The sequence below is a fragment of the Sinocyclocheilus rhinocerous genome, unplaced genomic scaffold (genome assembly GCF_001515625.1).
Source record: "Sinocyclocheilus rhinocerous isolate Xijiao unplaced genomic scaffold, SAMN03320098_v1.1 scaffold140, whole genome shotgun sequence".
Lineage (NCBI taxonomy): Eukaryota > Metazoa > Chordata > Actinopteri > Cypriniformes > Cyprinidae > Sinocyclocheilus > Sinocyclocheilus rhinocerous.
In genome coordinates, this window is record NW_015642053.1 from 2,793,465 (window position 1) to 2,809,528 (window position 16,064).

The following is a 16,064-nucleotide window of genomic DNA, read 5'->3' on the forward strand; positions in this document are numbered from 1 at the left end:
CACATACATATACATACATATATATATATATATATATATATTGTATATATACGCACATATACGTGTGTGTGTGTATATGTGTCTGTGTGTGCCTATATATGTATATAGTACTAGTATTCTAGTATAGTACTAGTATACAGTACTGTCATTTGTAATATTTTATATTGCAATATGCAACAGCTGACATTTAATGAGGAGACAAAAGACATGTTACATTAATTCAAATAAAATCTATAAAAAAGGTTTTTACTAAGAAAATACTAGCATTTTAAAATGTTATGTTTTCATATAAAAATGGGGCAATACCTATAATATGGCATTTTGGTGAAAACTCCCATGCCAAATGTTCATAAAGAACTAGATGAATTAATTGATTCACTCCAGTCAAATTACATTGTAAATTTCAAGGATGGTTTAGTGGCTCTTTAATAAGGAAACACTTTAGACACGAGAAGCCCTTTAGACACACTGAGGGATTGACTGTTTAAAGCTCATCGCTGTTAAATATGCATACTCACAGTGAGGGCTCTCCTTCCCTCCTGCTTTGACCAGCAGTTTGGCTATGGGGACGTTGTTGGTCATGATGGAGATGTCCAGAGGTGTCAGGCCTTCACTGTTGGGAGTGTTGAGGTCCAGTTCTTCAGCTGTATACTGGAACAGCAGGATCTGCACGGCATCCAGGTCCTGCTGTTCAACAGCCTCAAACAGAGCCTCACTGCTCTGAATATTCTGTGAGGAGAAGAAACGGTTGAAGGTAAGCAGTGGCACTCATGATACTCTAAGTAGTCATTTAGCACACACTTTTATACACACAGTAACTTGCAGAACACTTACTACAGGAACAGTCCCCCTAGTGCACCCTTTTGGTTAAAATCTCTGCTCAACTGTACAACAGCAGTGAAAGCTAGAACAGAATTTGTGGCTCAAAAGCTCAATTGATTTCCTTAGTAATCTGAATGCCCAAAATTAAAAAAAATCTAGCAAAAATTCTCAACCGGTTGCCTATTCACTTTTTATATATATTTGTATGATATATGTGACCCTGGACCACAAAACCAGTCTTAAGTAGCACAGGTATATTTGTAGCAATAGCCAACAATACTGTCGATTGTGGTTTTTCCCTCTGTGTCCTTATTTGGTTGTTCCTGTTCTCATTATCAGTTAATAACCTCATTGTGCTCACCTGTCTGCCCCTCGTTATCTGCCCTATATTAGTTCCTGTCTCTTTCTATTCTAGTTTGTCGGTTATTGTGAATGTTACCCTGTGTGTTGATGTCTACCCTGTCTGGATCTCCTGTTGTCATATCATTAAATATCCTTTTATTCGTCAACTTCGTCGTCCTGCCTGGTCTCTAGTACACCCTGCCCATGACAGAATAACCGACCCCAAAAACAGTTTAACTTCCGTGTTCTCCCCTCCATTTGTTTTCCGGTTTTTCCTCAGTGTTTTTCTTTCCGTTGTGTTTACCCCATGGATCCCTTCACGCGCCCCGAATTCCTCCTTCTCCTGCTGGAGCAGGAGGGCAGGACAGCAAGCCGTGGACTGTGTGAGCGCGGAGAGGAGCTCCGCCCCCTACATCATAGCTGAGGGTGAGCTGACTATGGCGGGACATAAGGGCCAGAACAGGGTGGGAATTTAGTGTCAAAACGAGGAGGAGAGACCTAGGAATCCTCAGTTTAGCCCAGGAAGCGCTCCCGATCCCGTCGAGCCTAGGAATGGCTCCCGATCACCTGTCGAGCCTCGGAATGGCTCTCGATCCCCTATCGAGGTCATCGTCGTCCTGCCTGGTCTACACCCTGCCCGTGACAAATACATTGTATGGGTCAAAATTATTGATTTATTTTATGCCAAAAATCATTAGGATATTAAGTAAAGATCATGTTCCATGAAGATATTTTGTAAAATTCCTACCGTAAATATATCAAAACATAATTTTTGATTATTAATATGTATTGCTAAGGACTTCATCTGGACAAATTTAAAGGTGATTTTCTTGATATTTAGATTTTTTTTTTTTTTGCACTCTCAGAGATACGATTTTCCAGATTTTCAAATAGTTGTATCTCGGCCAAATATTGTCCTATCCTAACAAACCATACATCAATGGAAAGCTTATTTATTCAGTGATGACTGGTTTTGTGGTCCAGGGTCAGATATATATGCAATATTATTTGGGATTTTGATCAGTAATATTTTATTTTGAAATAAATTAATACTTTTATTCACCAAAGACACGTTAAATTGATCAGAAATGACAGTTAAGACCTTTACATTGTTACAAAAATACTATTTAAAAAAAAAAAAAAAGCTGTTCTTTTGAACATTCTATTATCAAAGAATTCCGAAAGAAAAATATCACAGTTTCCACAAAAATATTAAGCTGCAGTCTTCAACATTGATAATAATAAGATAATAATAATTTCTTAAGCACCAAGTCAATATATTGCCGGTGATCATATGACACTGAAGTCTGGAATTAATTATATTTTAAAATATATTAAATATATATAAATTAAATTACATTTAATTTAATAAATTATTTTAAATTGTAGCAATATTTAACAGTATTTTCTTTATTTTTGATTTTAAAAATGCAGCCTTGGTTAGCATAAATTCTTACCAACAACAGGCATTTCAAAAGTAGTGTATATATTTATTTTTGTAATCATTATAATCATATTTTGAACAAAAAAAATTGAATTCTACTCTATATTGGATTTCAAATTCTCCCCTGTCTATCATTAGTTAAGTAAACAGACTTATGCAATCTGTTTATCCAGTGTTGTTGTATTGAACTGGTTAGTATGCTTGAACAAATACTTTTTTTTGCAATGCACTACACAGACATGTTTATGGTCCTCAGGAACATCAAGCTATTAATGGCTTACTTATAGATGTTAATGCATACATTTACTGTGATCACAGAAAATACTCTCAATTACTTAAAAAAACATTCACAGATTTTCACCAACAATCAGCACGGACAACGTGAGCACAGATTGCCCATGGATGATTACTCATGGGTTTGACCTATAAAACCTTTCAATTACCAGCACAGATGCATGGTAACCAGGCATGCACCAGAAGGTAGGCACAGAAATGACTAGTACTCCAATCACCGAATGCAATAATTATTAATAATTAAAATGCGAATTCATACATCTAATCTAACAGCCACAGCAGTTGAGTTTCTCTTCTTCAATTGTGAGTTAAATCCATATATGAAAATATTTGGAGGCAGCAATGGTGAAGGATGCATTCGGGCACTTGAGTCAACAAGATGATTGCTAGATCTAGCTCTATATAATCAGTGACATTTGAGGAAGTTCTGAGAGCATGGAACGGCGTTGACGTCTCATGAGCACCCGAAATGTCATTCCAGTTTAAAACATGTCATGTGTAAGGTCAAGTGAATGTTAACATCAATTGATTCTACAGAATATAAATGTAAATGTCGACTAATGTCAGCTTTTTATTATAAGAAAAATTGTGAATTATTGATACCCATTTTTTTTACTCACAGAGACTTTGCGGATACGGTCGGATCGGCCAAAAAAGTAGGCATCCTCAAAGGAGGAGTGGCTCCCCTTGAGCTTCTCAGAGAGGTTTCGGTAGAGGCGCTTGGCAGCACTGGGGGAGGCGGGTCCCGCCCCCTTCTTACTCTGTGTCAGCTGCAGGTTCTGCATCTGTTGGGTCATACTAATGGGGAAGTTCCTGTGGAGTCGAGAAGGGAAAGAGTACAGACAAAACACATTTAGGTGTGATGCCTGTTACATCAGGGTCTGCACTCGAAATAAATTTGCAGCATGTGTTTCGGTATGTAATTTATGACTAATATCTGAGTCAGCAGTGTCTTGGTGACAGATGGCCACTGGATAGTCATTAATGCTACAGCTCAAGCAAAAAGATACATGCAAAATAACTGCATACTGATGCACAGGTATATTGTTTGAAAAAAAAAAAAGCAAATATGAGACATCTAAATAAACCTTTCTGATATCTACACACTATTGTCTGAATTTTTATTTTTTTAAAGAAATGATTACTTTTATTCAGCAATAATGCATTACATTTATTAAAAGTGAAGACATTTACAGTGTTACAAAAGATTTCAATTATTTAAAAAATCCTGAAAAAATTACATTTTCTATAAAAAATATTAAGCAGCACAACTATTTTAAACTGAGATAATAAATGTTTCTTGAGCAGCAAATCAGCTCTTTCTGAACAATCATGTGAAAGTTCAGCTTTGCCTTCACAGGAATAAATTACACTTTACAGTATGTTAAAATAGAAAACAGTTATTTTAAATTGTAACAATATTGTTACTATTTTTACTGTATTTTTGATCAAATAATAATAAAAAAAAGCTTTGATGAGTCTAAGAGATTTCATAGGCATAAACTGCATTCCTTAAAAATAATTTAATAAAAAAAACCTTGACAGATTATTTTCATGGCATTACTAGTCAACGTCAAAACTGATATCGCTTCACGAACCATAACAGACAGTTTTATTAACAATGGCAGCCAGACTGTGACTCTCACTGCAGGTCAACATAGTCTGGTTTTCAAGGATCTCCTCAATGTTCTTATACTATAATGAAATCCTCCAGGAAATCAATTAATTCTGAGCTAAGAATAACAGTTAACCCAGACAGTGAATTTAATGTAGCTGTTGAGAGAATCCTATTAAAAAAAAATTTTTTTTTGCTGCATCCCAAAAATGTATATATTTGTAAAAGAATATTTTGAAGACTGTTCTGATCGCCTAGTAAGTTGTCTGCAGTTTATGTAACCACAGACAAGTAACACCTCTATATCAACCATCAATCTCTCCATGACGTGTAAAAACAATTAATATAAATGCCTAAAAAAAAGACAAGATCTGCTCCATTTGCCAAAACATCTGGCATGAGTACACGCTGTCTGAACATTGCAAAAAAAATGCTGATGCAAAAATAAATATGAGAACTAAAAGCCCTCATCTGCCCTTCCAACACCTTTATTCCAAAAACAAAATCTTGCAGTGACATCAAATTTGTCCTTAATTGACATTCTCCTTAAAAGCTCTGGAACCGTAGGGGATCTGTGTGGTATTTCTCATCCCAGTGGTTTATAATCCTGTCAGACATGACATTAAGGAAGTGTCCTGTTTTTTTTTCTTGTGCGCAGTTTTGAGTGTGCAAACACCCACTCAGAGCACTAATAATAATGCACTCTGCAGTGCCAGAGTGAAGCCTCTGACACCAGTGAGTAATCGAGCGAGCGAAATGAGAGGTCGAATCGGAGCGGTGCTCTACGTTTATTAAATCCAATTAAGCCAATCAAAAAAGGAAAAGACAGCTGCCAGGATGAATGAGAAGCACCTGTGGGACACAGCAGGGGGGTGATGGGTAATTTTAGCAACACTTAATGGGGGAATCGTACTGTCAGAAAAGTACACTTCAAGTGAGTGACTGCGGACGGACGAGAGCGAAAGAGATGCTCAACTTACCTGTCCAAGCTCTGAAAGCTTCCCGGAGAGCCAGAGAGAAGGAAGAGGGGTCTGAAATCCTTAATCAGCGCAGCATCGCTCTGCCTCTGGTTGAGTCTCTGAGCCAGTCGGGAGATCCTACTCTCAGATCTGATGAGAGAAAGTCCGGTAAGATGTGGGACAGTGTTTAATTCAGGGCACTGGAAGAGGGAAAGGGTCAAAACAGACACCCCTGCTCTGGAGTCGCCCGGAGTACCAGGTGTTCACCGGAGCTCTCCTCTTCACGCGCATCTCGCCGCGGTGTTGGCTGGCTAATGTGCGGTGAGAGGAGAGAGGAGAGGAGAGGATATGGAGGGGGGGGAGGGAGAGAGAAAGAGAGAGGGAGGGGTAGAGAGGGGCATTCTGCAGGCGCTAGGATGAGCGACACAGACAACAAAAGCACACAGGCGTTTAACACGAGATTCCACTGAGCATGCCCAGAGCACGCTGTGCAAGAGATAGGGAGGAGGGGGGGAGGAGGACCTGTTGTTCTTTTCTCATAATCACTCTAGTTGTCTCATTCTCTGTCTTATCTGCAGAAACAGGCATCTAATCCCCAACACAACAACAATCTGGCATCCTGACTGTCATGAGTGGACCTGAACTGGATCCACAGGTGATTCGCCTCCCATGTGCACATGTTTGCTGCTTCAAACCCTAGTGAGCTGTCTAGCTACACGGTATTTTAAGACATCACAGGAGGGCTGTTCCGAAAGGTAGGCAGTGTAATTATTAAGATTATGTTTCCCCCCTCTGGGTGCATTTTATACTAAGGAACTCAACCTGCCACCACTGAGTTTTTATCAGATTCTTGTAAAACAGAGGAATCCACAGGTCATTATTTAAAGAAAATTATAGAAATAATACAAAATATAAATTCATTTTATTTTTAATTATTTTTTATATAGAACTATATTTAAAAATTATTATATTAATAATTATATAATTATATTAATAGTTTCTATTCAATCAATTTTAAATATTATAGTAAATATTTTATTATTTTATAAATTATAAAAATAATACTTTGATACTTTGCATAAATTATAAATATGCAAATTATATATATATGTGCAATACATTTTATTTTATAAATATAAATATACATACATGTATATAGTATATACATTTGTATGTGTATACATAATGTATATACGTATACATTTTATCTAAAAAAGTATATCTATAATATACAATATACTTAAAAATACTTTTTAATTTGAACTTTCTAACTATTTTACCCAAATCAGTTACTTTTGAGACTGAGTGTCCTTAGAAGCAGCTGCCTATAGGCAGTATGCAGTAAGGCAGTTCACTAGGTTTTGGAAAAGAGCCAGTAAACATGAATCACAAAAGCAATCTGTTGAAAACTCAATTGTGGCTAGTTGAACTCTTCAATATAAAATGTGGCCAGAGGGCAAAATGCATAATGCTCCAACTTAATTGAGGCATATTCAAACTAGAACATGCCTAATTTCCCCTCGTTGTTGATGTTGTTATAATAATGATCAGAACATTATGGAAAAAAGGTTGTTTGTGTATTTGTGAAGACCCTTAGGTTTTAAAGCAATATTGAGAATGTGTGCTCAATCACTGCATGTAATGCTTTTAATCCATTAATACTGACTTAATAGCTGGAATGCTTGACTGTGTGTTTAGTGCCCTAGTGCACAAAAGCATGCCCCGATTTTTATTGTCTCCAACGGCCAATGGAAAATTACAGTTCCATTAACTAGAGGAGATTTCGAAGACTTTTTAGAAGTAATACTAGCTTTTAAAGATGAAATCTGAATTTGACTATTAAAAAAAACACCAAACAAAAAACATGTTGTACTGTGGGAGGATGTGCTCGGATTCATTGTAATTCTACTCTGTCTATAGTCGTGACATGGTGTGAAGTGGGTCCCCAGGGAAAAAAGGAATATTATACTAATATGGCTTATTATCTCTCCACCTACTTGCATATTAGCGAATGCTTTATTTTCTCAGAGAATAGCTCAAGCCATTTGTTTCTCATGCAAAATGGTCTCTGAACACAGAAGTGCTAATGGCAGTCCTTCACCGTAGTTGTAGATATGTTGATGACGAATCCCCTCCGTGCAGCCGGGGTGAAGTTACCCAACCATTCCAGCTGGAGATAAAGACAAGTTTGAGGAAAGAAAAGGGGATGATTCACACGACCACATGGACTGACAGCTAAGTGACAGACAAGACACATTTTCCTACTACACTCTCACCCACCTCTCCAGTGCAACCACATAAATGCCATCCTGTGTTAATTCAACCGAAAACTTCTAAGAAGAGAGCGACACCTCAAAGAAGAAATGAGGAGATATAGAGAAGAAAACAATAAGGTGATGAAAAAGGTGAATGGAAATGGTTGCAATTTGACAACAGCATTCAGCTAAAAGAATTAGGGATGTGTTCTTTATTAAAGCCAATGAATATATGCCAACATGAAAGACAGCTTCAATTGTTCCTTATCTAACATAAAACTTGTGACGTGCAGCCACAGACGCTGCAATTTACTGGGTTCCTCAACTTGTCTTTCAAAAAAACAACTGTTGTCAAACAACTGACAAACAAAAACAATGATCAAGTGCCTATTAAACAATGTTAATATTTTATACTCACTTTTAGATAAGAAATCAATTTAAATATTAATGAAATGTTGTGTCCAAAATTGTTCACTCATTCACTATTCTCTGTACATCAAATAGCACGTTCTATATGAAAGAACAAATGAATAATCAAATTTAATAATCAAATTTACTGATGTAAATATATGTACATTATTTTACGTGAACCGTTCTTAAAACTATAAATGTTGTTGTTTGCTTTGTTGTTTTGCGAACTGTACGATTATATAATAAATTAGTAAACAGTATTATGCACTGTAAAATGATTGATAAAAATAAAACATTATTACAGTATATATTACAGCCTTTTTTACTAATCTAAAAATATTGAATTAATGTAAAATGTAATGTAATGTAATTTGTAACTTGTAAAATGTAACTTTTAATTCAATGTGTTACTTGCCATTTCTTAAGAATTATTTGTGAAATTTACTAGCAATTAGTAAAAGTGAGTGAAATTGTAAATCCTACCATTTTTTTCAGTGTATATTTTTTCAAAATATAGTATGATATAATGTATTATAAAATAATCTGTTTTATATACACACAGCACCTAATATACTGTATCTGTATACAGTAGAAAACAGCAATTTAAGACACAGCTAAACTTGAATTAAAAAAATCAATTCATATACAAATGCTTTAAAACTACTTCTCAACACATGCTTTCAGGACTAAAACTGTCTCGCATGCAATACTCAAAGTATATATGCTGAAATGACACCATAAGGGGTCGGCCTCTTTAAGATGGAACTGTGTCGAAACAAATATAATGGCAAAAATACAGAAGAACATTTTACATGATGGCAGAACAAAGCTGTTTCCATAGCTGCAGCTTAAAAGCAAAGCTCTCGTCGTCTTGCATGCGAGCATTCATGGAACACAAGCTTAATGAAAACTGACACTAATGGTACAGCGAGATACCCGTGTCATCGGTTCCTATCAGTAGAAATCCTTGAAAGGGTATTAGAAAAATATATATAAATAAAATGCAGCATCACTGTGCAGCACTCAGCCCAAAGCAATCTCTGATAAGAAGTAAATAAATGAATTAATTAGGATTTCTTGAATGTTTACTGCTACTTTTGCACAGTGCTATTGCAGCCCGTGGCCTACAGGAATACCTCTGTGCAACATTACGCTTTATAAACTCAATATCTCATGTTTGGCAGCATTGGGACAAAAAAACAAATTTACAAAAGCAAGACAAATAACTCTGTCAACATGTAGTGGCTCCGTTAAGAAGGGCTTAGTTTCTTTCTAACGTCAAGAGGAAGTTAAAAGTGATACTAGAAGGAAACAATAAGGAAACCAGGCCAGCAAGTAACAGTACATGAGCGCAGGTGTAGGATGACTAAAAGTACAAAAGGAAAGGTGTGAAAACAGGTAGAACCAGTGATGCAAATGGAAGGAGATAAAAAAGACACCCTTTCTTCTTCGTTCCTATTGCTTGAAGCATGAAACGGCTTTATGAGTACTCATGGAACTTCATTTGAAGTTGTAGCTATCACAAAACCACTTCTAAACTCATGTCATCTCCAACTTGATCCAGTCGTCTCGCATTGCAGCTGCTTCCAGATATTTCTTGACTCATGGAAAGACAAGAAACCTGCAGAAGGGGGGCTATGAGAGGAGCGAGCGCACAGCCAATCAAAAGGCAGTATACCAAGTCACGACGGCGTGAAAGAGCAAGTGCTCTCTTCTCAGCAGGCTTTTGTGCGCGGCTCCTCTCAGCAGCTCAAGGCTAAGTGTTCCATTTGCATGGCAGGCAAAACAAAGGCCACGACAACAGCTCTGAGATGCACATCTCATCGGGGGTATGGGCTTGGAGGCTTGGTTTCTATTAGCATTTTGTTCAAAAACTAAAAATACTGTTTACTGGCAGTCAAATCCACGATTTCTCAGGCTAAGAGCAAACCATATGTAGGATGGCGATTAGTCTTGAAACAGCTACTGCAGTGAACAGAAAAAGTGGGAAGTGGATACTAGAGCCAAAATCATGTTCCAAGAACTTGGAGAGTGAATTATCAACTGTCTGCAAGATTTTATAAATGAAAATGCTGATGTTTGTGTAGCTTAATGGGTAGAGTACCACACTAGAAACACTAAGGTCATAAATGCAATACTAATCAAATGTATAGCTTGACCAAAAATGAACAACAAAAACAAACTCCACTCACTCTCATGTCGTTCCAAACCTGTATGCATTGAAGTAAGATGAACATTGGGAACCAAACAACAAATTGGAGCCCACAGACTTCCATTGTATGGATATCTTCCTTTATATTCCCCAGAAGACATAGTTTGGAACGACACAAGGGTGAGTAAATGATGACAGAATATAAATTTTTGGGTGAACTAACTTCAATTTGAAGGCACCCACTGCAGGCAACAAAATTTAATAATACTTTAGTTTAGCAAACTGTGACTGTTTTAATGGCTAAATTTGTTCAGCTAAACTATTGGCACACGATTAAGGACTCAGTGATTCAATCCTTCAGCGTATAAAAGTCAAGTGTCGTATAAAGCTTATATAAACATTAAAGAGATCTTTACGTAACCCTCCTTAACAAACTCGAGTGTTACCTCTATGTGTGGGCAACATGGATTTCTGTGTCCCAGGCTAGTGTGAGTCAGCCTCAATTTGGCTATATACCGAAACTATAATTCAGAACAATTTGTGTCAGTGAAAGTACAACTCATCTTGAAAACAACCTGGATTCTTCTTTTTTTGGCACAAAATTCAGACATCAAAAGTAATGTTTCGACTGGTAGCATCACTTTAAAGTCTCCCGTGTCACGAGCGGGGTACATCTATCGGTGAAAAGTGAGCCAGAGACTGTCTCGACTGACCGAGCATAAATCAAGCAGCTGCCAACTGGTCCTGATGTTATCATTGTTCATAGGAAGCGAATAGATGATTGTGACGTTCAAACTTTTATTTTTGTCTGTGAAGCCACCTGCTGTTTTAAAGATAAAGTCTTAATTTGTAATTTGTACAATGCTCTACTATTAGTATTAAATCCTGTCAGTATTTACTCGCTTTCATGTCTTTCAAAACCGGTATGACTTTCTTTTCTCTGTGGAACACAAAAGGAGTTCAAGCTCTTCTTCTCTATACAATGAAAGTGAATGGTGACCACAGCTGTCAAACAAGATTTTTAGTGAATAACTTAAAGGAATAGTTCAACTAAAACTGAAAATTTGCAGAAAATGTAGCCTACCCACCTTCAGGCCATTCAAAATGTAGATGACTTTGATTCTTCATCAGAACAGATTTGGAGAAATTTAACATTACATAATTTGCTCTGCAGTGAATGGGTGCCATCAGATTGAGAGTCCAAACAGCTGATAAAAACATCAGAATGATCTGCAAGTAATCCACACGACTCCAGTCCATCAATTTAGATCTTGTGAAATGAAAAACTGCTTGTTTGTAAAAAACAAATGTATCATTAAGACATTTATAACTTTAAACCATTGTTTCTGGCTTAATAAGAGTCCTCTAATCATAATATTGCTTTCTCCAGTGAGAAAGTCATCTTATTTGAATCAGGAGAGAAATGAACAGATCAAGCAAAAACAGTTCAAAAAGTTGTAAACAAATATGTTGATGTGAGAGGACAAAAGGGGATGGACTTTTTTACTGGAGGGTTTTATTTGTTATTATGCATTATAGTCTTATATTTTTGGTGACAGCCTTTATTATTTTATTTTTTTTTACAAACACATAGCTTTATACTTCAAAAGACGTTAATTGATGACTGGAGTTGTGTGGATTACTTTTAGATTATTGTGATTATTAGATCATTTTTTATCAGCTGCTTGAACTTATTCTGACGGCACCCATTCACTGCAGATGATTGATTGGTGAGTTCATCACATTTTCATTTTTGGCTGACCTATTCCTTTAAATTTCAATCTGTGGCTTCAGATGTCAAGAAATATATTGCACAGGTAGTGTGGACTTCTTTATTAGGATTTTATGGTGCTTTTTGCACTTTTTGGAGCTTGGCAGGTCGTAGTTCCCATCTACTTGCATTGTATGGAAAAGAGCAACCGAAACATTCTTCTAAACCAGGGGTGCCCAATCCTGCTCCTGGCGATCGACTGTCCTGAAAAGTTCAGCTCCAACCCTAATCAAACACACCTGAAGCAACTAATTAAGGTCTTCAGGATCACTTGAAAATTAAAGGCAGGTGTGTTTGATTAGGGTTGGAGCTGAACTTTTCAGGACAGTCGATCACCAGGAGCAGGATTGGGCACCCCTGTTCTAAACTATTACTTTTGTGATCCAAAGAAGAAAAAAAGTCACATGGGTTTGGAAAGACACAAAAATGAGTACATGATGACAGATTTTTCATTTAGGGTCAACTATCACTTTAATAACTAAACTTCACATAATTGCACTGCTACAAAAGCTGATAGATGCATGATGGAATACAGCAGTATCAGACAACAAACTAAAATTATCTTGGTCACACTTTATCTTGATGTCCAATTCTCGCTATTAACAAACCATTAACTATGTCTTTTGTCTCAATAAACCCCTAATTTGCTGCTTATTAATAGTTAGTATATAAGGAGTAGGGATGTAGAATATGGTCATGCAGAATATGTGCTTTATATGTACTAATAAACAGCCAATATGCTATTAATAGGCATGCTAATAAGCAACTAGTTAAAAGTGAGAATTGGTCCCTATACCAAAGTGTTGCCATTATCTAATAAAGTTGAAATAATCTGAATCATTAAATTGCAAAACAACACAGTGTATCACCACCACACTGTTGCAGCACATATCTCTGGAACTAAAGCCAAAGGACTTGATTATGTCTTCCTGAGGCTTAAACGTGGCTTCCATTGAGTTGATCTCCATAGCAACGCTACTAGTGCCGTATTTCTTAATGGATACCATGGGCTCCACTGATTCAGACTGCAGGCAGCACGGTTTCTCACCAAGGGGGAAGCATTCAAAACAGTTTCCCTCTGCAGCTATTAAGACGTGTGCATGCAAACACACTATTACCCAAACAAAATGACAGGTTAGGGGTTTAAAAAGAGGCTTTTCTGATTGTAGAAAATGTATTATTGTGTTGAGCTGAATACAATACTTGACTGTAAAAATAAAACTGCATCAAAAGGAATGACAAACAACTGCAGACCTGTTACAGACTGGCAATTGCCACAGAACCCAGCACAATTTCTAGGTGCTATATTTAGAATAATTCCCTTTCACTTCAACAAAATGGATTAAAGGCTGAGAATATGGTGTCAGAAAGTGGTACCTTCCATTTTGTTGACCTATAATGTCAATGTATTCATCAGTAAATGCATTGTTTTTGCTCATGAATAAATTGCAATGTATAAATGAATGAATAAATACATTAGCAAACAGAAAATGATGCAGATAGTTCAGTCAAGTTGAGATGTCACAAAGCAAACCTTCATAAAGCTCAATCTGAACAGGTGACCAGAACAGCCAATTATGCTCTAAAAATAGCGTATATAACACTCTTGGATATTGGCTGCTACTGAGTAATGGTGCCTATGCCTTAATAAACCCCCCATGGATTCATATCGATAAAACCAATAGCTTGCTTCTCTGTGCATTTTAATTAGATGAAAAATTGCAGTGTGAAACACAATGGATAACAATGATAAGAAGCAGCACAAAATAAACAGGTATAAACTTCTTCTGGGATAACAAGACCATCTGATATCTTGTTTTTGAAGTTAGAACATGTTTAAACCGGAAATAGAGAATTTTACTGCCTTGAATTAATTAATAAATAAATAAAGCATTCATACCGAGCTCATTAGGCAACTTTAGTTACACTTACATCATATTGCTGAGTTTCCTCAAGTGTGTCAGGTTTGTGAACAATATGACATTGATAGTGCCATCATTAGTTCAACATCTGCTCACTGTCTTCATCTGTTCCCTTTTCATTTCTGGCAATTGCATGGAGTTTTAGAAGGTAATGTATGTAAAATAAACCACTTACTTTTTATGGGTTTCGTATCTGCCGGTGGCTCCAAGACTCTGCAAATATAAATATATAAAAAAGTAGGATTTTAAATATTATTTATATTAGTATTAATTATAAGTTAAAATTGATTATAAGATTAATTCTTAAAATCATAAAACTTGCTCAAAGGTTCAAAACTTTTGCTTAGAAAGTAAATTACATGTTACATAATTATGAACTTTTCCAAACTAATACTAGATTGTATAAGTATTGAATTACCCATAAGTCAAATAAAGGCAACATGACAAAAATGCATGAAACTAAAGTGGCTGAATTACTATTCTAGAATTCCACAACAGACACGCCGATGCGTAAAGCAGATGTGTAAATGTGGCCCCTCGTTGCTTACGTAAGGTGAGTTAATGATATTAACACTCTCTACTACCGCAATGCCAAATGGAAATATTCCATTTTCTAATTACACCATAATCAATGCAGACACCAAAGCACTTCTGGTACCAGAAACTGTGTCCTCGCGCTTGGGAATGGCAGTCTCACTGTTGTCATAGCAACTTTCGTGAATATGTTTTAAAAATTACCTTTCCTGTAGATGTGCATATCCTTTCATCTGACACCTAACGCCATGTACAAGTGCTATAAAACTGTCCACATCGATCAGCTATCAATGCATGAAACTCACCCGAAGTCAAATGTATCATAAGTATTATTATGGGTGAAGCATACAAAAATAGATTTATACAATGCTTGACCTGTTACAGCGTACAGTACTTTATGTTCTTAAACATATATGGGTCAAACTAATGTAAATGAATGGACTATTTATAAAGCAAACAAATTACCACACCATTTGGTCACGACTGAATCTTAAAACAGGTGAAACATGAAATGATCTGTGAGTGAGCCATTTTTAGACATGTTTTTTCATGTCTGCAACCATCATGACACCTGTGGATTTGATGACTAAAGGTGTGAAAAAAGGTGAAGAGAAGAACTACAATAGTACTAAAAATAGTAGGTGAAAAACAGTAGTGACAAATAAAAGCCACACAAAATGCATTTGCTGCATTACTATTATTGATTGAACTGTATTATTTTTGGAGCAACATAAAAATGCTAAACCTTAAAAGTGTCTTAATATGACTAATATTTTAATTTCAGTAGTTTTTAATAAATAGTTAGCAAATACACTCCTAAAATAAAGGTTTCAAGGGCGGCGGGGGTGGGGGGGGGGTTCAGTGATGTCATAGAAGAACCATTTTTGGTTCCCCAAAGAACCTTTCAGTGTTAATTTCTTAAAAGAACCATTTTTTCCCTTAATGTACACCCTAAAGAACATTTAAAAAATATAAAGAACCAATAAAGAACCTGTTGTGTAATGGAAAGGTTCCATGAATTTTAAAGGGGTCATATGATGCAATTTAAATTTTTCCTTTCTCTTTGGAGTGTTAAAAGCTGTTCGTGAATAGATAAGATCCCTAAAGTTGCAAAGACTAAAGTCTCAAACCCAAAGAGATATTCTTTATAAAAGTTAAGACTCGTCCACGCCCTCCTAAAATGCCTCATTTAAACACACCCCCACATGTCTACGTCACGATGTGGGAAGATTTGCATAACGCCGCCCAAATGTTCACGCAAAGGAAGAAAGGCGTAATTTATTGTTGCTGCCACCGCCGCCGCCATGTTGTGAAGACGCTGTGTGTTTCGTTGCGAAAGCGAAAATATTTTGTTTGGCCTTCCAAAAGAGGACACGACTAGAAATCAGTGGTTAAGTTGTATTTACAACACTGTTCCAGAACAGTTCAACCCAAACATTCAGATGTGTCCAGCGCATTTTATGGAGGACTGTTTCCTGATCCTGGTAGAGTAGACTACAATGCCGGCTGTTCTGACTCACAGTCTGTAAGTACGTTTTCATAT

General features: G+C 36.4%; 1 protein-coding gene across 1 annotated transcript in view; it reads right to left on the bottom strand.

Annotated features, from left to right (window-relative positions):
- Window positions 1-16,064, bottom strand: part of ankfn1a (ankyrin repeat and fibronectin type III domain containing 1a) — a 90,562-nt gene that overhangs the window by 38,462 nt on the left and 36,036 nt on the right. Inside the window, exons 6-9 of the mRNA XM_016572188.1 lie at window positions 14,163-14,200; window positions 5,498-5,626; window positions 3,523-3,715; window positions 519-729 (exon numbers count right to left, since the gene is read on the bottom strand). Coding sequence (XP_016427674.1) covers window positions 519-729; window positions 3,523-3,715; window positions 5,498-5,626; window positions 14,163-14,200 — 571 coding nt within the window. The remainder of the gene's footprint in view (window positions 1-518; window positions 730-3,522; window positions 3,716-5,497; window positions 5,627-14,162; window positions 14,201-16,064) is intronic.